The sequence below is a fragment of the Physeter macrocephalus genome, chromosome 4, assembly GCF_002837175.3.
Source record: "Physeter macrocephalus isolate SW-GA chromosome 4, ASM283717v5, whole genome shotgun sequence".
NCBI lineage: Eukaryota > Metazoa > Chordata > Mammalia > Artiodactyla > Physeteridae > Physeter > Physeter macrocephalus.
Window position 1 is genome coordinate 140,234,877 of NC_041217.1, and position 23,289 is coordinate 140,258,165.

At 44.1% G+C, this 23,289-nt stretch overlaps 1 protein-coding gene across 1 annotated transcript in view; it reads right to left on the minus strand.

Moving 5' to 3' along the window:
* SHISAL2A (shisa like 2A) overlaps positions 1-18,118 on the minus strand; it is a 20,628-nt gene extending 2,510 nt beyond the window's left edge. Inside the window, 5 exon segments of the mRNA XM_007131070.3 lie at positions 8,292-8,391; positions 8,393-8,432; positions 15,215-15,256; positions 15,258-15,335; positions 18,087-18,118. Of these exon segments, the coding sequence (XP_007131132.3) occupies positions 8,292-8,391; positions 8,393-8,432; positions 15,215-15,256; positions 15,258-15,335; positions 18,087-18,118 (292 nt within the window).
* Positions 18,119-23,289: the final 5,171 nt, after the last annotated feature.

Below are 23,289 nucleotides of genomic sequence, written 5' to 3' on the forward strand. Positions count from 1 at the left end.
AAATAAATTAAAAAAAAAAAAAAAAAAAAAAAAAAAAAGGAGTCTGTATGGGACATTGGAGTTGGCTACACAACATCCATTCCGCCTCTTTCCACCCAGTAATAGCAATAATGTTTGGGTAGGATTGGCCCCATCATCTCAGCTCCAGCAGCGGGGGCTGATTGATCCCAGCCCATCAAGTAGTCCTGTTCCTTTGCTACAGGGATGAGAAATCAGTGCATAGCATTTCCCTGGGTTCAGTGATTGGTTTAGGGTGGGCACAGGACCTGAGGTAGTCCAATCAGGGTAGAGCTCAGGCCTTTTTTTTCCTCCTGGTTGAAGGAAGAGATAGCTCCCTCTTTCTCCTCCTGGCTAGATGGGAACAAAAAGCACACAGTCCCAGGGACTGCTGGCAGCCAACTTACTACCATGGGAAAAATCAGTCTGCGGAAAAAGCCAACACAAGATAGAGGGCAGAGCTCAGAGAATCTCAGAGGACAAAGCCACAAGCATGAGGACATTGTGAACTTCTATTGAAACCATTCCTAAAACTCATCCTACTTTTGGACTTCTCATCTACAGAGCCAAAAAATTCCTTTTTTGTTTTGTTTTGTTTTGAACTTTCTATTTTTAATAATTTAAGGCTCACAAAAAGTTACAAAAATAGTAGAGAGTTCCATTGTACCCTTCACCTAGCTTTCCCCAATGATAACATCTTACATAACCATGGAGTAATTTCAAAACTAGGAGACTGCCATTGACATAGTACAATTGACTAAACTACAGATCCTATTCAATTTTATCCATTTTTATACGGACTTTTTTTTTGGTATATAGTACTATGAAAGCTTATCACATGTGTAGATTTATATAATCACTACCACAATCAGGATTAAGGACTGTTCCATCACTACAAAGAAACCTTCTCATGCTACCCCTTTACAGTCATACCTTTCTCCTAAACCTAACTCTGGTAACCACTAACCCCTTCTCCACACTATAATTTTGTCATTTAAGAAGTGTTACATAGATGGAATTATGCAGTGTACAACTTTTGAGATTGGCTTTTTTCACTCTGTTTAATACCCTTGCAATATACTCAAGTTGTTATGTGTATTGACCGTTCGTTATGAACATCTGTATATAGGTTTTTGTGCAGACATACATTTTCATTTCTCTAGGACCACTTAGGAGTGTGATTGCTGTTTTGTATGGTATAGTGGATTGAATGGTGACCCTCAAAGATATCAGGTCCCAATCTCTGGAATCTGTGAATGTTACCTTATATGGTTTTTGCAGATGAGATGAAATTAAGGCTTTTGAGATGAGATTATCCTCAATTATCTGGATGGACCCTAAATGCCACCACAAGTGCCCTTATAAGAGAAAGGCAGGGATTTCCCTGGTGGTGCAGTGGATAAGACTCCACACTCCCAATGCAGGGGGGCCAGGGTTTGATCCCTAGTCAGGGAACTAGATCCCACATGCATGCCACAACTAAGGAGCCCATGAGCCACAACTAAGGAGCCTGCGAGCTGCATCTAAGACCCGGCGCAACCAAATAAATAAATAAATATTTTTTAAAAAGAGAGAGAAAAGCAGAGGGAGATAGACACTCACAGACAGTGATGTAAAGACAGAGGTAGAGATTGGAGTGATACAGCTACAAGCAAAGGAATGCTGGCAGTCACCAGAAACTGGAAGAGGTAAGGAACAGATTCACCCATGGAACCTTTGATTTCAGCCCAGCAAAACTGATTTTGAATTTCTGGCCCCCAGAACTGTGAGAGAATACATGTCTATTATGTTAAGCCACCAAGTTTGTGGTAATTTGTTACAGTGGCCATAGGAAACTAATACATATAGTAAGAATGTTTAACTTTATGAAAACACCAAACTGTCTTCTGAAGTGGCTATACCATTCTAATTCCCACTAGAAGTATATAAGAGATCCAGTTGTTCCATGTCCTCACTTTGGATTGTCAGTGTTTTTACTTTAGGGTTCTGATAGATGAGAAGTGGTATCTCATTGTGGCTTTAATATGTGTTCTAGCTCCATTTATTTAAGTCTTCTTTGCTTTTCTTCATTAGCATTTTGTATTTTTTATCGTATAGCTCCTGTACATGTTTTGTTAGTTTTATACCAGAGTATTTCATTTTTTTCGGAGTGACTACAGATGATATTATATTTAAAATTTTGGTCTCCAGTTGTTTGTTGCTGGTATATATAAATACAATTGATGTTTGGGTCTGACCTTACATACTATGAAAATGCTAAATGCACTTATTAGGTCTAGGAGGTTGTTTTGTGCCTCTCTCTGTGTCTGTTTTGCAGATTCTTTGGGATCCTTTGTTATTTAAGCTTGCATTTTAAGGCATTCCATTTGGTACAGGGATTTAGTTCAATCTTCTATTCAATGCAAGAATCTCTTTCACTGAATCCCACATTTAGCCTTTTCCTGGTTACCTTCCAGGCTTGGGGGTGCTCTTTTTTTTTTTAAACCAAGAGTTACAATTGATGAACTAAATACGACCCACGGTGATGAGGGTGGCTTTACAAAAGTATTTCAGGTCTTATTCTAAGAAAGACCCAGCTTTATTGAATCAACATCTGCCTTCCTATGGCTTCCCCCACTGATCCTAACCTGTTCTCTGGCTTCTCTCAAAATGTCTCTTCCTCGTGCCCCAGGGTAGCCTTGCAGAGACTGCAGGTCCTAGGCTGTGAACCCTGAGACTCCTTTGCTTGAGGCCAAATGTCTCCAGCTCTTCAGCTGATACTCACATAATCTGGTTCTCAGACCAAGCTGGTCACCTGCCTCTGATCACCTTCTGATTGGTCAAAGTTCCTCTGAAATTGTGGGTCTCTGAGCAGCAGGCAGTCAGGGCTCAGGGGGAATCCTTGGGCTTCTAGGAGCTATAAAACCTTGGCTCAGATCCTCATTCTGATATTAAATCATTGTGCTACTTTGGGCTAACTTCTCCTCTCTGGATCTCAGTTACTATTCTATAAAATGGGGTAGAAAGTAGGGCTGGTCTTGTTTTTCTCTTTCTTTTCCCTGGAATTCCAAATTGTAAAGGATTCTGTCTGTATAATAGACTGCCTTTATTAGGTACTAGCTCCCCGCCTCCCATTTACTATTAAACAGTTCTGATTAGCAGGAAAGAGCCTGTGCTAATTACCCTCCTTGGACTAATATAATTCTAGCTCAAAACAAAGAAACTTGGTCCCAGTAAAACCTTTGAAATATTGGAAATTGCTCAAGAATCCTCATTGCTATATTTGGGGACCCTTGGGTAATATATTTGGAACCCAAAGTTGGGAACCTCTGGAGTGGATGCTAAAATGTTACCTCTGAGCTGTGACAGCTGATGCATTCTATTCAACTGGGAGTAAAGAAGGACCATCATTCTCTTGCTTCCAGACTCTATAATTCTGTTAATGTAATCTGAGCTTCCACTCACCCTTTTATGGCAGATACATCACAATGCAGGTTCATACTGAACTTGTGGACCCAGCATGTCTTTTTCATACGATTAACTTTCCCAGATCCCATGGATTCCCTCACATATGTATCCCAGGGCCTTCAGTTCCACAACCCTTCAATTCCCTTCCAGGCAAACCAGCAGAATAGGCAATGGTCCAACTCTTGAGTACACATATATATTTCTGCCTCTTCCTCTGGCTAATATATAATGAAAGTTACTAAAGTCCCTCAGTGGTGCCTGAAGCCTGGGGGAGGGAGTTCTATGTTATAAAGGTGCTAGCCAAGAGGCACTTGGAGAGGATGCCTAAAGGCAAATATAAAAAGTTCAATTTTCAAGTTACAATAAGATCCATGTTTGGCTAAAAAACGCTGGTACAACAATCTTATCTGATTCTCCTAACAACTCTCTGACGTGGGTGTTATTATTCCATGTTATAGATAAATAACTGAGGCCCAGACAGAAGGTTAGCACTGACACAGGTATTAAGTATTGGATCCAGGATACACTTTCCATTCTGCTTGATTCCAAAGCTTGGGCTCTTTCAACAGAGCAAGCATACCCTTAGTATAGGTTAGGAACTCTGTTACGTGCTGGGGATACAAAGGCACTTAAGACATGGTTCCTATATTCGAGATATTAACAGACAGGTTGAGGAGACTAACATGTAAAAATCTAAGTGCCTAATAATAATAAAAATGAGGGTTACTCATTGTTAAAAGTCTATCAGGTATCAGAGACTAAGTAGCTCCTATGTAAGCATCACCTCCAGGTTTACAGCTTTCTTAGTGGGTATTATTGTACACATTTTACAGAGTAAACTGAGGCCCAGAGAGAAGTGACTTGCCTAAGGCCACACAATGAGAGTGACAAAGCCAGGATTAGAGCCAGGTTCTCTGACACCCCAGCCCAGGGTTGTGCTTTCTCACCTTTCTCCAGGGACCTTTCGGCCAGTCCCCCCATTACCTGAGGTCTTAGCCTGTAGTGACCAGCCAGGAAAGGAGTTCTCAGATTCTCTCCCTGCTTGGAGATGAGTCAAGACTGACCCATCACTGAGGCTTGATTGGGTCATAGGTACTACCTCCCCAAGTGTGGTTAATTAAAAAGCAGTGCGCTCTGAGGAAGTGGAACCCTTCCTGGAAGGTAAGAGGGCCTGCTACAGGAAAATATCTTTGGCCCAGGAGGCAAAGGCTTGGCCAGTTGCCTGGGTGACCTTGGGCACATGAACGTCCCTTTCTGGGCCTCAGCAACCCATTGATACAGTGAGAACATCAGACTTGATTTCTAGGAGCCCTATGAATTAGTGAGAATGGCTGATTAATGATATCCCCACCAACACTTTTCAGAGGATGAGAGCTGAACTCTTATCTTTCTTTCCCCCGCCCCACTTTTTGTCTCTTATTAAAGGTACCTAGGTTGGAATATCAATTCCACACTTACCTCACTCACCTCATCTGTAAAATAGGATTGATAATAACCACCTGGTAGAGTAGTTGAACGGGTTAAATGGGATAATATGTTTAAAGTCCTTGGCATAGTGCCTAGCACAAACGTAGAAGCTTGGTCAGCCTTCTGATCAACCTAGTTCCTCACAAAGTACAAGAATAAAAAAGTTTACGGTCTTTGTTGCATCCCAAGTTTGAGGGATGGGGTAGGGTGGGGGTAATGGGACAGTACAGAATATCTGGGCAACAGAAGGAGCCTATTTTCAGAAGCTCTGTTCTATTTCTACTCTGCTCTTGCCAAGGAACTCCCCATCCCGTCCTTGCCCCCAGACTCAGAGATCAGGACCCCAGGTACCACGTGCAATGAGTGTGGACTTTAGAGTCGGGAGATCGAGGTTGACATCCCAGCAGTACATGCTCACCAGCTCTGTAGACTTGGCCATTCACTTCCCTTGGCTGAGCCTTGATTTCCTCTCCTGTAAAATGGGGCTAATGATCTCTCTACATGTCCTACCAGAGAAGGAGATGGAAAGAGATGAAAGCCTGTGTAAGGGGGCAAGCTCTGATGAGTGTAAGGTAGCAGCCTGTAAACGTCTCAGATGCAGGAGGGACAAGAGGCTCCTGGGTTGATGCTGTGGGTTCAGAGGAAGGAGAGGACAGCACTTAATGAAGAAAAAAGGAAGGTGCTAAGAGCTGAGTTTGGGCAAAAGGCAGAGAGAGCCAAAAACTGTCATTTAGTGAACAGTCAGGAAATACATTTTCCATCTGAAAAATAAGAAGCAAATAGCAAGAACACAAGCTGTGTCAAACCCTGGTGACTGAATAATTGAATAATCCAGCTGGTGGCTGAGCAGTGAAAAGTAGGAGGGTGGTTTTCATTCACAGGACCGATGGACAGGTGAACTGTGTTCCCTTGAGTTAGAAAGGCTACACGGCATAGGGTGGGGAGAGATGAGGGGAGCAGGGCACAAGCAGGAGCACCCCACACACCTGGCCTGGTGAGGTAGAAAGAGTAGGACTTTGGAGGCAGAAAAACACACATATTTGAATTCCAGCTCTGCAATTTACAAACTGTGACCCCTTGGGCAAGTCATCTGACCTCTCTGGAACCTGGTTTTCACATCTGTAACATGGGTGATAATAACACCTACCTCACTGGGGTAGTTTGGAAAATTAGACAAGATAGTGCATGTAAAGTTTCAAATGGTATCTGGCATAAAGTAGGGACTTCCCTTTCTCAGCACAGGGATAAGCAGAGGAAGGAAGGTGGAGGTGGAGTTGGCTCTGTCACTCACTCACTAGGTGACTGAGGCCTTGGTTTCCTGATCTGTAAAATGGATAGTAATAAGTTCTGTACTCTGCCTGGTTATTGTGAAGAGCAAATGAGATGGTCTATTTAGAGCTAATTCATTCCTTTTAACTGCAGTATCATATTTTATTATTCCTCTACTGATGGACATTTAGTTTGTTTCCAGTGTGACAAGCTGTCATGGAATCCATCTTTACAAGTCCTCTCCTAGTGCAACTATATCTCTAAGGCAGATAATTAGAAAAGTGGAATTACTGAGTTATAGGGTATGTACATTTTTAGTTTAAATGGATAGTGCCAAATTGCTCTACAAAGTGGTTTTACCAATTTATTCTTATCAGTGGTATATGAGAGTATCCATTCCCCCCATGTAAACTTCTCACTATTAATGTGATCCATTTTTGGATTTTTGCCAATGTTATCATTTTTAAAAAGGTATGTCATTCTTAAATTGCATTCTCCTGATTATTAGTAAGGTTGAGCATCTTTTCATGTGTTGGGCATTTGTATCTTTTAGTGGATTATGTTTTTCTCACTTTCTCACTTTTCTCACTTATGTTTTTCTCACATAAGCATGTTTAAAGACATGCTTATGTATTCTGGATATCAATCCTGTCTTTATTTTATTTTATTTTATTTATTTATTTTTTATTTATTTATTTTTTTTGCAGTACACGGGCCTCTCACTGCTGTGGCCTCTCTCGTTGCAGAGCACAGGCTCCGGACGTGCAGGCTCAGCGGCCATGGCTCACGGGCGCCGCCGCTCTGCAGCATGTGGGATCTTCCCGGACCGGGGCACGAACCCGTGTCCCCTGCATCGGCAGGCGGACTCTCAACCACTGCGCCACCAGGGAAGCCCCTGTCTCTATTTTAGATACAGTTGATTCTCATTAGTCATTGTAGTCATGTTCTAAAAAGTCACCACAAACACTGAATTAGCGAATACTGAATTATTGCTCCTTGGGGAAATACAAAGTTAGGCTCCTGTGAGCCTCTGGTCACATTTTTGTGAGTCAGTCAATATATAACTTTGTTTTGTGTGTGTTTCTGTTTAAAAACCCCTTATTTAATATATATTGCTAATTCATTAACATTTAACTCATGGCCAACAGCACTATACCTCCTGTCTGAGCAAAGTGTACTGAATACATGTATTTTTTCCATAAGGCACATGACAGCCTTGTGCTGAGGAATACTAGACAGAACTTCAGCATTAATTTGGGGGTCATTTTCAACAGTGAAACCGCCAACAAAAATCATAAAAATGCAAAAATGTGGCCCTAAATATACCACGAAAAGGACACTTGTTTACTGTATAAAAACAGAAACAAGAAGGCAGAGCATGGCCTTCCTTGTTCAACCTCAGCTGAGAATGTGTGTGATAGGGCAACTCAAATTTTTTGTTGCTCTGTGCACATCCACATCTGCACATGACCTCAAAAACACTGAAAGTATTGATTTTTGAGGTTACAAATTAATTCTAGCAAGCAGGCAAATTCACAAGTATGGAATCTGCAAATAATTAGGATTGACCGTGTGTGTGTATTTATATCTTTGCAGTCCACCACTTGTTTTTTAACTTTATGTATGGTATCTTTTGTATTATTTGTATTTGATGTCTATTTGTATTTGATGTAGGCAAATTTGCCAGTATTTCCCTTATTTTAAAAATTAAACATTTTATTCAAGTTATTATATTCTTTAATTAGTCTGTTTCTGGAGTCTCTTGCTATTCTAGGGTTTCACAACATCAGCACTATTGACATTCTGAATTATCATTCAGATAATTCTTTATTGTAGGGTGCTGTCCTATATATTGTAGGATGTTTAATAACATCTTCCTGTAACAAATAGGATGCTGACGATAATCAAATTATTTTGATTAACAATGAGCACATGGAAGAGTTTGGGATGGAAATGTTCATATCATGAACCTCCTGAGAAATGTGTTGCTGCTTCAGAATATTCCAGAATCATTTTTGAGGCAAATGTTCCAAACATCATTTCTAAATATCTCCCTTCTGCAAAGGTGCTAACCTGCTGAATACAAGGAAATCATGTGACCTCTTTCTTACCTGTAGTCTGTAAGCTTAATCCTGGGTCCAACTTTGTGTAGGGTTTTGAGCTGATGAATAGGTAACAAAGCACACAGGCGGTGACAATGAAGGCCGGGGGGGACCACTGCTGCTATGGACAGGTCCACGAGAGCACCAATACTGGGGAGAGAAAACCATAAGGGAGCAGAGGGTCAGGAAAGGACTTGGAAAGCAGCATGTTATAAGAGAAGTATTGTAGGTGTTATAGGAATCAGCCGACATTAACTTTTGTTCTGTCTCTCCTTGCCTTAAACAGGCTTTCTGGGCCTAAGCATGGGAAAGAGCATCAACTATGTGGCCAGTACTCACCACATACATAACTTGACATGGCTCAGTGTCACCATGTAGTTGGGACTCAGTATGTGTTCCCTTTCTTCTCCTCTCCTTTCCTCAACCTGCTCCCACCCCAGGAAGCTAGAGATGATCTTAAAGAGCCCTCCCCACACTGTTGTTTCTTTAATATCAAGGGGCTTCCCTGGTGGCGCAGTGGTTAAGAATCCGCCTGCCAATGCAGGGGACACTGGTTCAAGCTCTGGTCCAGGAAGATCCCACATGCCGCAGAGCAATTAAGCCCGTGCGCTACAACTACTGAGCCTGCACTCTAGAGCCCGCGAGCCACAACTACTGAGCCCGTGTGTCACAACTACTGAGGCCCGCGTGCCTGGAGCCCATGCTCCTCAACAAGAGAAGCCACCGCAATGAGAAGCCTGCAGACTGCAACGAAGAGTAGCCCCTGCTCGCCGCAACTAGAGAGAGCCCGCACGCAGCAACAAAGACCCAGCGCAGCCAAAAATAAATAAATTTATCAAAAATCAAGACACATAGCAGGCCTTAGTTCAATACCCGCTGTCCTTCCAGCCTCAAGGTAATTTCTGACCCAGTCTCTAGTGGGTCATCACACCAGTGTGGACTCCACGTCTAGAACACCTCCCTGCTGCTGGTCCCTCACTCCACAACCTCACTACCTCTGCCCCAAGTCAGGCCTTGGTCACCTGGTCTCCAGACCTTCTGGCTTATTTTGGGGGGCCACTGTCTTTCCTGTTTCACATGATCTCTCCCGTCATCTCCTCACATCAGAATTTCACCTGTCCTTGAAGTCCCATCTCAAATGTCTCCTCCTCAATGCTTTCCTTGGTCCTCTTTCTCTCTCCTTTCTTCTTCCAGGCCAGGCCCACCCAGCCAGGACACCTACTCTGGGCCTTTAGCACTTCCTACTTGGTCAGGCAGCCCAATGTGGCAGGGAAACAACAAAGAGCTTTGGAACTCTTCCAGACTCACCTGGTTTAGGACCCAGGTCTGTACCTAACTCGATGTGAGATCTTGATGAAATTACTTAGCCTTTTGAGCCTCAGCTTCTTTGTCTGAAAAGTGAGATTGATCAAAACACAGCACCTCGGGCTTCCCTGGTGGCGCAGTGGTTGAGAGTCAGCCTGCCGATGCAGGGGACACGGGTTTGTGCCCCGGTCCGGGAAGATCCCACATGCCGCGGAGCGGCTGGGCCCGTGAGCCATGGCCGCTGAGCCTGTGCGTCCGGAGCCTGTGCTCCGCTACGGGAGAGGCCACAACAGTGAGAGGCCCGCGTAACGCAAAAAAAAAAACAAAAAAAAAAACACAGCACCTCACAGGTGGTAGGATGAATGATATATGTAATATTCTTGGTGCATAGAAGTTCAACATATTCCTCATGTGTTCTTTGTAGGGAGACTGAGACCATGTTTAACTGGCTTTGTTCTCTCCTTGTACAAGCTCCAGCACATAGTAGGCACTTAGTAACTATTATTGAGTACCTACTTTGTGTCAAACACTGTGGGATGTTTTCCCAATAAGTAGCACAGGATTGTTTGTGTGCCCTTTCTGCCTGTGATTCCTGCAGCTTTTCTGCCCACCACCCCCAGCCCTAACCCCAGCCTCAGATTCCTGCCTTTGCCATTTCTGTTGGATTTCACTCCCAGCTAGCTGATGGCTAACTTCCACTAAACAGAAACACCTTAGAGCTTTGGAGAGTCTGTTTTCCCAAGGCTAAATAAATTATTGGATATCCCTGCAGTGGAATAGTATAGAGCCATTAAAAACATGTTTTCAAATAATATTTAAGATCAAGGATAAATTCTGATGAGATAATGTTAAGTGAAAAAAGCAGGACCCACTACTAACTATATAGTGTAGTCCTAACTTAAATAAACATAACATATACATGCATAACATAACATAGGTAAGGTTGGATGTAAATACACTAAAATGCTAACAGGCTGTCTCTGGGAGTAGCACAGGCTGTGGGTGTCCTGTCTGTGTCCCATTGGGTCTTACAGTTGTGGAATATTCTGGCCAGGCTTTCAAAAGCCCGCAAATGTATCTCTGTCTGAGGGCTTTCTTGGGCCCAGAACAGTCTCTGTCTGCACGTTGAACAGGTCAAAAGTACAGGAAAGTTAATGCCTCCCTTCTCCCACCAGCACACAGCCAATGACTGAAAGAAATTGGTATGTAAATACCCAGCTTCCTGGCCCTCAGATGGGATGACTCTGAGAGTATGTTCCACACTGGCTGGCAGAGTTCAGCAGTTTAAGCTCTGATGGCCCTTGGTGGTGACTTGCTTGGTAACACCATCATTAGCTCCTTCCCTTTCCCATCTCACTTCCCCACCCTGTACCAGTATGTTCTAGGATTGCTTGTCATTTAAACTACTTGCCCTCAAATCCTTGTTTCCAAGTCTTCTGGGGAGCCCAAGCTAAGACACTGGATTTCTCACGGTTGCTTTCCTTTTTTGTTTCTCCTGTCCTTTCCACATTTTCCACATTGAGCATATAGTACTTTTTAGTTCTTTAGTACTAGTTTACTACTTTTTAGTTTAGTATTTAGCTAAGTATTATTTCCTTTCTTGAGATATACTCACTGTTTATAAGGCTGTTATCTGGAAGACTCGTGCTCAGGTTGGGACCACACCCTTTACAAGGGACATCCATGGGCACCTAGCTGGAAAAAGCCCTGTAAAAGTAGGATCCTTTGAGGAGTGGGTGAGAAAACTGGGGGGGGATATATTCCAGATCAGCGGTCAGTCAGGTAGTGGGCACTGCTCTGATGGTCTGTCTGGGAACGGAGGAACAAGCTCCCAAGGACAGAGCTGGGAACAACAAGGGAGGGTCCAAGGGGGAAAATCTGTACTCAGTATAAGATGAACTCAAATGATCAGAGTTTTCCCATGGTGCAGGTACTGCCTCAAGAGGTGGTAAGTTTCCTACTGTCGGACAGGTTTGCACAAGACCTGGATGAATCCACCTTTCAATGAAGTTAGAGATTCCTGCCTATGGTGGAAAATTGGATTGAAGAGCTGCCAGCCTTCTAGGATTTCACAGATCTATGACTCTGAAAGATAGGTAACCCACTGTGACTTCTAGGAAAGAACTGGAGGGATGGTCTAACATTTGTTAGGGTTTTTGAGTCAGTTCTAAGTGTGAATCCTGGTTCTCTCACATATAAGCTGAAAAATCCTTCACCTTTTGAGCTTCATTTTCTTCATTCATAAATGTTACTATATCACCAAGTGTCCATAAAGATTAAATGAGATAGTGTATATAGAGTGCCTGACCACCAGTTCTGCCCTCCAGCAAGCCTGCTGCCTTTGGCTCACATCATGGTAAAAAACAGAACTACTGATAAAGGATGTTTGGAAAGTCTGCCAGACATGTGATAGCACCAGCTGCTTCTCCACAGGGAGTCTTCATTTCCTGAGACATGCTTTTTTTAAAATATTATTTTATTTATTTATTTTTGGCTGCATTGGGTCTTCATTGTTGCACGAGGGCTTTCTCTGGTTGCTTTATTTTTGGCTGCGTTGGGTCTTCATTGTTGCACATGGGCTTTCTCTGGTTGCGGCAAGCGAGGGCTACTCTTTGATGCGGTGCGTGGGCTTCTCGTTGCAGTGGCTTCTCTCGTTGCAGAGCACGGGCTCTAGGCGTGCGGGCTTCAGTAGTTGTGGCTCACGGGCTCTAGAGCACAGGCTCAGTAGTTGTGGCACATGGGCTTAGTTGCTCCGCGGCATGTGGGATCTTCCTGGACCAGGGCTTGAACCTGTGTCCCCTGCATTGGCAGGCGGATTCTTAACCACTGTGCCACTAGGGGCTTGAACCCGTGTCCCCTGCATTGGCAGGCGGATTCTTAACCACTGTGCCACTAGGGAAGTCCTGAGACATGCTTTTAAAGACACAAATTCTTCTTGAGCTCTATCCAAGGAACAGTGTTTACCTGCTGATTTTCATGTTTTTAAGGGCCAGCTTTCATGAAAAGGGCCAAATGGAGTCCAGAACAAAACAAGGTCTCTCCACCCTGCAATGGTGGGGCTCTGACATCCCATGCCAGAAGGGTTGTTTCAGGGTTTGGAGTATACTGATCACCTAATGTCCTGAGGACCCCAGTTCCCCTCCTCCACTTTGCAATTGTCTGTGATGTTTATGAACCATATTATAGCCATGCCTAGGAAGAGTCAGCCCTGCAGGCTAGAACCTTTCAGCTGCCCTTGGGGTCATAGAATGGAAGCACACAACATGCAATGTGACCTCAGAGATCACCCCATCCAACCCTCTAGCTCACTGTCGGAGCCACTAAAGCACTCTATGTCTCAAGAGGGTCCAAGGCAAGGAGAGGGACCACAAGGGGTGTATAGGGAAGGGGGTGGTAGTAGTAGGATGGGATTCTGGCTGCTTGCTGAGGAGTTTACTCATCTCTCTGTCTCCAAGTGCTACAACAGAGTCCAGAAGACAGCAGAGGGTCAGTGAGTATCTTTTCAAGTGATCTGAGTAGAGCAGGTTATGAGAGCCAGGCTAGGTTTAGACATTTGTGCAGCAGGTCAAGCCTGGGCTTGGGACCAGACAGGCCTGAGTTTTCATCCCAGTTCTGCCACTTCCTCTCACTGGGGTACTCTAAGACAGTAACTTAACCTCTTTCAAGTTTCTCATCTGTAAGATGGAGAGAAGATGTGCCAGGGTTGTGAATGTGTGAATGCATCTAGCCCTTGGATGGTGTTAGGTAATGTTCTTTAAATCTCAGTGTACCATGACATTGCTGGAAGATCTTGGACAATTCACTTTCATATTCTGAGCTTCACTTTCCCCACCCATGAACCAGGGAAAGGGAACTCCCTTTTACTGAGCACCTACTATATGCACTAGTCACTTTCACATGCATTATTGCACTTAATCCTCACAATAATTCCATGAGACAGGTATTACTATTGTCATTTTAAAGACGACAAAAGAGACTCGGAGATAATTTGCCCAAATTCACATAGCTAATAAGGGACAGAGCCAAAGTTTGGACCAGGTTCTAACCAGCCCCAAAGCTCCACACTGCTTCCATACCTCAAAGGGAGGTCAGCACTGTCATATTTCAATACTCAGCTCAGTACTAAGTACACAGTGGGTCTTCAACAAATACTCCACTGTTGTATTTTAGATGCATCTCATATCTCTTTAAATGGACTGTGAGCTCTCCGAGAGGGATTCATTGACTTCTGTGTCTCCAGTGCCTAGCCTAGCACCTGGCACAAAGCAAAGGCTATAATGAATGAATGAAAATATGGATGAACAGAGAATACATGAATATAATTCCCCAGGTGACAGCAGCCAAATGTGCAGGATCTGAAAACCTGGCCATCTGAAAATCCTTTGGAATTACAGATTGAGCAGTCTAGAAAACCAATAATATCTGTAATTGTTAGTGGCATATGCCAAGTTGATTTTACCTCTTGATCTCATTTGGTCCTTGCCCTAGTCAGAAATCATCCTCCCCATCTGATAGATGAAAAGACAGAGGCTCAGAGAGGTTTTAGAGGCAGACTGTCCTTTCCCGCCCAGCAGACATACAGCCTCTGGTCACATACCTCCAGAGACAGGAAGATCACTGTCTACTGAGGCAGCCCACTCCATTTTCGTTGATGCCTGTTTCCCAGAGCAGGCTCAGGGTCAGGTCCTATTCTCTGGGTGAGGCCTTTGGAGACCCACAGAGATTGAGACCTGTTGCCCTCTCAGTCCCACACTTAGGTTCCAGGAATGTCAGCTCTGGCCTAACCACCTGCTTCTCTGAACTAGTGGGGAAACTGAGGTCCTGTGGTGTCCCGGGATTCACCCAAATTACACTGATCTGGCTTCTGCTGTGGCATTATGTCATTGTCTCATTATGAATTTGGAGGCAACTCTGAGTCTTTGGTCTTCTGCCTTAGCTCAGAACTCACCACAGGGTCTGGCGTTGCTAAGGTCTCAGGAAGGGGTAGCGGAAAGAATGACTAAATTTGAGGAGGAACAAAAGAATTGAGGTTGGGCTGAGGCTCGAGTTGAGTTGGGGTGTAGCATCAGGTGAGGTATTAAGGCTTGAGAGTGAGGTTTGAATGTAGGTCTAGATAATGTTTGGAGTTGGGGTGGGTAAGGAGAGCTGAGGTGGGGTTGCAGGGAGGACTGAGGCGGAGGTTAGGGCTGCTGATAGAGTAAGTACTGGGGAGTGGGTAAGGTCAGGGATGAGGCTGATGATGGCATTAGGGAGGGGACCCTGGTGGGTACTTGGATAAGGGAGGAGTCTGGGTATCCTGTGAAGGCTGCAAGATGGGAGTTTGCTGTTAGGCTGGGGCTTGTTATGTAACTTGAGGTTGGGTTGAGGGTGGGGGATGAAGTGAAGGTTTTTCAGGGTGGAGTTGGTATGAGGTTCAAGGATGGATATGAATAATGGTTGGGTCAAAATGGGGGAATGGAGCGGAGAAGCGGCCGCAGGGGGAGCTGGGTTGGTGACAGGGCGAGAGCCTGAGGGGGTAACGACTGGGTGGGTGTCGGTGCTGACGTTGTGGTGTGTGGGCCGAGGTTGGAGCAAGGGGGCTAAGACTGGAGTGGGGTTCTAGGTGGGGTTAGGGCCAGGGCCAGTACCCGAGCCACCACATGTAGCTGTGCTCGTAGGGGAAGAAGCTACGGGTCGTCGCAGCGGTACTTGTGGTCGCGGAAGCCGCAGCAGCAGACGGACGCCGAGAGACGGACGGACGAGACAGAACTGAACCCGAGAAAGATGGAAGGAGAGAGGCAGAGATAAGCAGAGACAGAGATTGACGCAGAGACGAGGAAGACACAGCGAGGGGCGCGGACACGCAGCGGTTAGAGACCTAGAGTCCCCGAGGACGGAGGGAGGCGACCAGGTACGCCGACGGGGCTCGGCAGGAGGGGAGATGGAGGAGGGAGAGGCAGGGAGGAGGAGGGCGTGGAGAGCGGCGGGAAGGCGGGCGGGAGCCGGGACGAGGGAGCCGCCCGCGTCTCTGCCAGCGTCCCCCACCGGCCCCACTACGTTCCCAGTTTATGCACTAGGGCGCTGGGTTCTCAGAGAGACAGCGCGTGTCCGGGGTGGCAGAGCGGGAATCGAAGCCACCGCCTTGGATTCCACATCTGCGCTGAGCACCCGCCCTTGTGCTAGGCGCTGTGCTGGACAGTCGCAGGCTAGTGCAGGACACAGACAGGGGACCTGCCATGGACCACACAGTAGGGTCAGTATAGGGATGATCAGTACACGACCTCACTTAACCTTCACAACAACCCAGAGAACCAGGGATTTTCATACTCATTTTATAAATGAGAGCTTAGGGTCAAATGAAAGTCATTTTCCGGGGCTCTTAAGCCCATGGGATTTTAACGTGGGTCTGTCTTGTTCCCAAGCCCTTGCTCTTTCTGGGGTTCTCGCAGCACCTCTTTTCCAGTGACTTTTATATGTTGTCACCCTCTGGCTTCCTTGCCTGCCACTTCCTTTCCCTGAGCAGCTAACTCATGCACTGACATGTTCACGCTCCCCTGTTCATACTCTCTGCCACACTGGCCTAGGACAAGGGAGGCTAGTGGATGTCCAGATGGTAACTCCACCCAGCAGGGAGCAAAGCCAACACACCTCTCCATTCTCACACATCATTTCCAGATCACAAGGTCAGTGTTCTCACTAGGATCAGAGAGCCACAGTCTGAAGGAACTGTATGAAGCCTTTGGAGACTGCCTGTCTGTCTTCTCAGAGTACACTGGGGAAACCCAGGCTCTGAGAGGTGCACAGTAGGGCCCAATTACACTGAACCAGGACTAGGGACTGCTGAACTTTAGTTGTCAATACTTCCCATTCAGCCAATCACAGTGTTGGGGCTGAAAAGGACCTATGGGTCATGTAATCAGTTACTGAGTTACAGCTGGCATTAAAAAAAAAAATTTAATAGAATAGAAAATGCGCACTGCAAATAGCAAAGTTAAGTATTCTTTCATAAAATGTTTGTTTCATTTACATGTGTCTCTATGTACTGTGGTCCAGATCACAATGTAAAATGCATTTCTTATTTTGAGTCAGGTCAAAAAGGTTTGAAAGCCACTGAATCTGACACCTCCCATTGTACAGATGGGCAGGGACTCACTCAAGATTACAAAATTTTTAGCCCTCCTCATTTCTCACAGCAGTAGGTAGAGTAGGAAATAGCTAATGTGATGCCTTGGGAGTCCCTAATTCCTCCATCCCTTGCTTTCAGTGTGTATGGGATAAATCATGGGCATCAGGGGATCTGGGCTTAAGCCCTAGCTCTACCCCTTCTCTGCTTTTCCTCTCTGTGCTTCAGGTTCCTTTTCTTCATCCAGGTCAGCTCCTCAGATACTGATGTGTGCCATGCCCTTGACCTGGGCTCTGGGGCCCCTGAGAGAGATCAGATCTGGGTCTGCCCTTGAGAAACACAGTACAGTGGGGGAGTCAGACAGATGATCACAGGACACGGCAGTGAAGGGGGAAATTCAGGGACCATGGCCACAGAGGGATCACCATCTGAAGGAGAAGGGAAGAGTTTTGAGGGGGTAGTGTCTTCAAGGGTCACTATAAGGTCAAATATGAAAACTGGAAGGAATTGTTATTATCATCCAGAAAATTCCTCCCCTCAGTTGTGAATCTCTGGAAACTGGGAACTGTATGACTACTCTAATGGAGGTGCACTTTGGCCTCTTTATTAGATAGAGAGCAAAGAGAAAGGGTGGAGTCCTGTGGAAAGGATCGAGGTCTCCTGGAGACATGGGATTCAGCTGTGAGGTGCAAAGCACTCTGCTCTGGCTTTTGGCAAAATTGGGAAGCTGTCAACAGTTTCCAAAGCCCTTTTCCAGCCAAGAATTAATTTGTTCCTCCAGCAACCCTGTGGAGTGAGCCAAGCAGGGATGATCGTGCCCCTGAGAGAAATAACAAGGCCAATGTCACAAAGCAGCCAGTGGCCCAGGCAGGACTAGTATCCATCCATGTCTGTCTAGCCAAGGGTCCTCTCTGGCAGTCTGATGAAGACTATGGTCCCCTATTCAGAAGAATATTTTTAACTACAAAAAGTAAATTACTTAGGGTTACAAAGGATACCAATTATGTAGCATCATTATCAAAATAGTTATTTTGTGAATTAGTTCTTTTTTAACATATTAAATAATGAGATAGAGAGATTCGTCTATTAACTATTGTAAATGAGGTGGTGAATGAGTGTAAACAGTATTTCAAGATATTGCTATTGTAATGCAATACAAAAATAACTGATTTCTATTGGTGACAAAGTCACAGGTTCTGCTAATACTACTGTGATTTGTTGCTTACATGTATGATAGAAGGAAATGCTAAATTTGACTTAGAGGTAGTGAAAACAAGGATGTAATCTTTTTCAATCCAAGTTCATGGACCTCTCCCATGCTGAACTCTATCAATGGACCCCTTGGGCTCTTTGGAATCTATGCTAAAATCTTCTACCTCTTCTGGTCTAGAACCTACTCTAATGCCTGTTCCTTCATCATGTGCGTCATGTTTCTTCCTACAGACACTTACTGCAGACCTACTATGTGCCAGGCAGTTTCCCATCTTGCATGTCATGTAGTCCTTGAAAACTTTCTTTGAGGTAGGTGTTTTTCTTCCCATTCTGCAGGGAAGGTAACTGAGACTCAGAGAGGTCAAGTGATTTATCCAAAGCCACACAGCTAGTAAATAGACCCCTCCTTCCTCCCAACCTGAGGTCTGGGGGCCAGAGTCTCCAACCAGAGGGGAAGGAAAGTGTAGGAGGGAAGAGTGAGCAGGGAGAACTCACATTTATGGAGAGCACGCTGTGAACTAGAAATTGTGCTCTGTGCTTTTCATAGTCTCCTTCAGTCCTCACAACTCTGTGCAGTGTTACTCTCTTAATAAAAATAATTAAATATGTACATATTTATTATAAAACAACAAATTAGAAAATATAGATAAACCAAAAGAAAAAATATCACCCATTACCTCACCAGGTAGAAATATCTATTAATACTTTGGTATGGAGTCTTCCAGATACACACATACACACATAATTTTGCACCCACTCTACCCATAGGAAAACTGGACCCAGAGAGGTTAAGTAACTTGCTTAAGGATATACAAGTAATAAGCTACAATCACCTGCGGTGTGACCTCAGGCAGGTCCTTTCCCTCTCTGCATTAGGGCAGTAGTGAAGATGGAAGAGCATGAAGCCTGGCACCCAGTGAGTCACAGTAACTGGAAGCTCCTTCTGCGTGGTTCTCAAAACAATGCGCTCTAGACCTGGCAGCCTTGCTCCGGAGCCCGGTCCTCAGGGGTGCGGAAAGAAACGCCCCTCGCTGTCGTGGGCCGCGCAGCTCGGTGACCGAAGCCCACGGAGGCTGAGAACCCGGGCACAACCCGCGGTGAGGACTCGGTTCGCTCACTGGGGGGTCTGCCCGGAGTCCTTGGACTCTGGACGCAGCGGAGCACCCCCCTCTCCCCTTGCCCTACTGCCTCCAGCTGTAACCGCCCGACGCCCCCACCCCCACCGATGGCTCTCCCCATCCCCGACCCGGCTCCGGTGCCAGCTTGCAGGTCACCGCAGCTGGAGAAGCAAAGAAAGGACGCTGACATGCCTTAAGCGCAAGTGCCAGTTCCTCGCGCGACCACTCCCCTGATGTTCAAGAATGATTCTTTCCCTTCTTTTCCAGAATGAGGCTCTTGCGTCTCATCCTGAGAGAAGTGACTTTGCCACGTTGGAACATGAAATCCAGGGACAAACCGGACTGAGGCTCAGATCTCCTGATACCAGCTAGGCTCTCCCACAACTCTAAGTGGTCACTCTTTGGGTTTAGGTTTCCGTTAGTTTGCTGTTTGTTTGTCCTCCTATGAAATCTTTAAAACACACAAACAACATAAAGAATAACACAAGAACCACCCATGTACTACTCAAATTTAAAAAATAAAAAATTTGATCAATCCTGTTTGAAGCCCCACTCCTGCCCTCCACACTCCTCCTTTCCCACATAAGTAGTCTCCTGAATTTGGTGTTTATCATCCCCATGCTCTTATTCACGCATTTATCACATATGTATGGATCTTTGAACAATGTATGAAATTGCTTTACATGTGATTACATCTTAAATAAATAGCATCACATTGCATGTATTCTTCTGGAGCCTGCTTTTTTTCACTCAGTCTTATGTTTTTGAGTTTTGTCTATATTGATGTGTATGCTCAATCTGGCTCATTCATTTTTACTGCTATATAGTTTTCCACCTAGTGAATATATGATAATTTATTATCCATTTTCTTCAAAGTTCAGATTCCTTCCAATTTCTTTTATTACTATATAACGCTGTTTCTCTTGTGATTTTTTATTTTTAAAATCAATTTTACTGAGGTATATTTTACAAACAGTAAAATATACCCATTTTAAGTGTACAGCTTGGTGACTTCATACTCATGTAACTACCACCACAGTCAGGATACAGCACATTTCCATCACTTGTCACCATCTATTGTGCCACTTTGCAGTCAGCCCTCCTCCCCACCCCTAGCCTTGCCTTAGACAACCACTGCTCTGCTCTCCCTTCCTATAGATTAGTTCTGCCTGTTCTTGAATTTTTGTCTTAATGGAATCCTATAGTATGTCCTCTTTTGTGCCTGACCTATTTTGCTCACCACAGTGCCTTTGAGATACACAGAAATTGTTGCATGTAGGAGTAGTTCCTTCCTTTTATTGCCGAGTACCTGGAAATATACTCATTATATGAAATACTGCAATTAGTCCATTCAACTGTTCATAGGCATTAGAGTTGTTTCCAGCTGGGTACTATCATGAATAAAGTTACTATAAAATTTTTTGCATATATGCTTTTTTTGTGGGGGGGGCCTATGTTTTCATTTCCCTTGGGTGAATCCTAGAAGTGGAGTTTTGGGGTAATAGGGTGGATGTATGTTAAACTTTATAAGAAGTTGCCAAACTGTTTTCCAGAGTGTGGTTGGAACCATTTTGCATCCCCACCAGCAATGTATGAGAGAGAGTCAGGGCTCTACATCCTCACCAGCACTTGGTATAGTTAGTATTTTTTATTTTGGTTATTCTTGTAGACGTGAAGTAGCATCTCATTGTGGGTTTAATTTGTTTTTTCCTAATGGCTAATGATGAATAACTTTTCATGTGCTTATTAACCATTCATGTATCTTCTTTGGCAAAATGTATGTTTTGCCTATTTTTTAAAAAAAATAAATTTGTTTATTTATTTATTTTTGACTGAGTTGGGTCTTCGTTGCTGGGTGCGGGCTTTCTCTAGTTGTGGCGAATGGGGGCTACTTTCATTGTGGTGCGCAGGCTTCTCATTGCAGTGGCTTCTCTTGTTGCAGAGCACGGGCTCTAGGCGCGTGGACTGCAGTAGTTGTGGCACGTGGGCTCAGTAGTTGTGTCTCGTGGGCTCTAGAGCGCAGGCTCAGTAGTTGTGGCACACGGGCTTAGTTGCTCCATGGCATGTGGGATCTTCCCCAACCAGGGCTCGAACCTGTGTGCCCTGCATTGGCAGGCGGATTCTTAACCACTGTGCCACAAGGGAAGCCCCATTTTGCCTATTTTTAAATTGGGTTATCTTCTTATTGAACTGTAACAGTTCTTATATATTCTGGATACAAATCCTTTATCAATATATTATTGTAAATATTCTTTCCCAATCTATAGCTTGACTTCTCATTAATTTTTTTTAAATTAAAGTATAGTTGATTTACAGTGTTGTGTTCTTTCTCATTTTTCTTAATGGTGTTTTTTTAAAAGCCAAAATTAAGAATTTTGATAGTTCAATATATCACTTTTTTTCTATTAAGATTAGTGCTTTCTGTGTTCTATGTAAAAAAGATCTTTGCCAGGACTTCCCTGGTGGTCTAGTGGTTAAGACTCTACGCTTCCATTGCAGGGTGTGCAGGTTCAATCCCTGGTCAGAGAACTAAGATCCCACATGATGTGGGAGGGGGCGGGGCGGCAGCCAAAAAAAAGTAAAAAAAAAAAAGATCTTTGCGGACCCCATGATAACAAAGATTTTCTCCTATGTTTTCTTCCAAAAGTTTTATAGCTTTAGCTTTTACATTTATGCCTCTGATTTTTTTGAGTTAATTTATGTGCCAAATATGAAGTAAAAGTAGTTTCAAAACCATCCTTTGAAAGGACTATCCTTTCTCTATTGAATTAACTTGGCACCTTTGGCAAAACTCAATTAATCATGTATGTGTGGATTTATTTCTGAATTCTCTATTCTATTTCATTGACCTGATCTGGATCTATCCTTATGCCAGTTCCACTCTGTCTTAATTACTGTAGCTTTATAAGTGAGTCTTAAAATCAGGTAGTGTAAGTCCTCTAACTTTGTCCTTATTTTTCAAAATTATTTTCATGATTCTGGGTCCTTTGCATTTCCATATAAATTTTAGAATCCACTTGTCAATTTCTGCCCCCAAAAATCCTGCTTGGATTTTGTTTAGGATTGCATTGAATCAATAGATCAATTTGGAGAGAATTAACATCTTAATATTGAGTTTCCCAATCCATGAACATGGTATATATCTCTTCATTTATTTACTTCTTAATTTCTCTCAGCAATGTTTTATACTATTCCATGTACAGGTCTTGTACACATTTTATAAAATTTTTCCCTTTTTCTTATTTTTGATGCTACTGTAAATGACATTTTTAATGTGATATTCCAATTGTTTGTTGCCAATTTATAGAAATACAACTTATTTTCCTATATTCACCTTGTATTATGAGATCTTGTTAAATTCAGTTATTAGTTCTAGTAGCTTTTTTATAGACTAAGGATTTTTTTATGTTAACATGAAAAAAACATGATTTCCTCACAGGCAACATATTATCTTGCTTGTGAATAAAGGCAGTTTTATTTTTCCTTTCCAGTTGACGCACTTTATTTTTTTCTTGTTTTGTTACACTGTCTAGGATTTCCAGTACAATGCTGAAGAGAATTCTTTTGACTTTTGAGGCAGAGTTATGTGATTCTGTTTTCTCTGCATTTGATTCTCTCCCATCACACACTTATCAACAGAGAGGTCCTCTGAAGGCTTGACCTGAGCTGTTGAAGTAGCCCCAGTAGTTCTAGTCTGACCTCTATAATCTGAGCTCTCCATAGCTCTCCAACTATACCTGCCTATTCTCGCCTACAGGAAGCCTCTGTTTCAGCCAATCTGACCTGGGAAGGGAGCCTCCTCTCCCAAGTTTTTGCCTATGTAGTTTCCTTCTTTTGCTTATCTAAATCCACTATACTCTCTTGAAGACTCCCCGCCCCCAAAAGCACCATTCTTTATTGCAGCATCTGCTCTGTCTATGTGTACCATTCACTGAACACTTCCATGTGCCATCATCTCACTTAGGAACCACATCTTCAGACTATGGGCTCCTCTAGGACAAAAGTTATACCTGCTCGGTGCTGGTTTCACCACACTTAGTCTAGGGCTGGTTCTCAAGCTGCTGCTTTGTGCCACCTTTGTTCTTTTGTGCACCTTTGTGCAGATCAGAAAAAAGTGCCCCTTGGGGCTTCCCTGGTGGTCCAGCGGGTAAGACTCCAAACTCCCAATGCAGGGGGCATGGGTTCGATCCCTGGTCAGGGAACTAGATCCTGCATGCATGCCTCAACCGTGAGCCTGCATGCTGCAAATAAGAAGCCTGCATGCCACAAC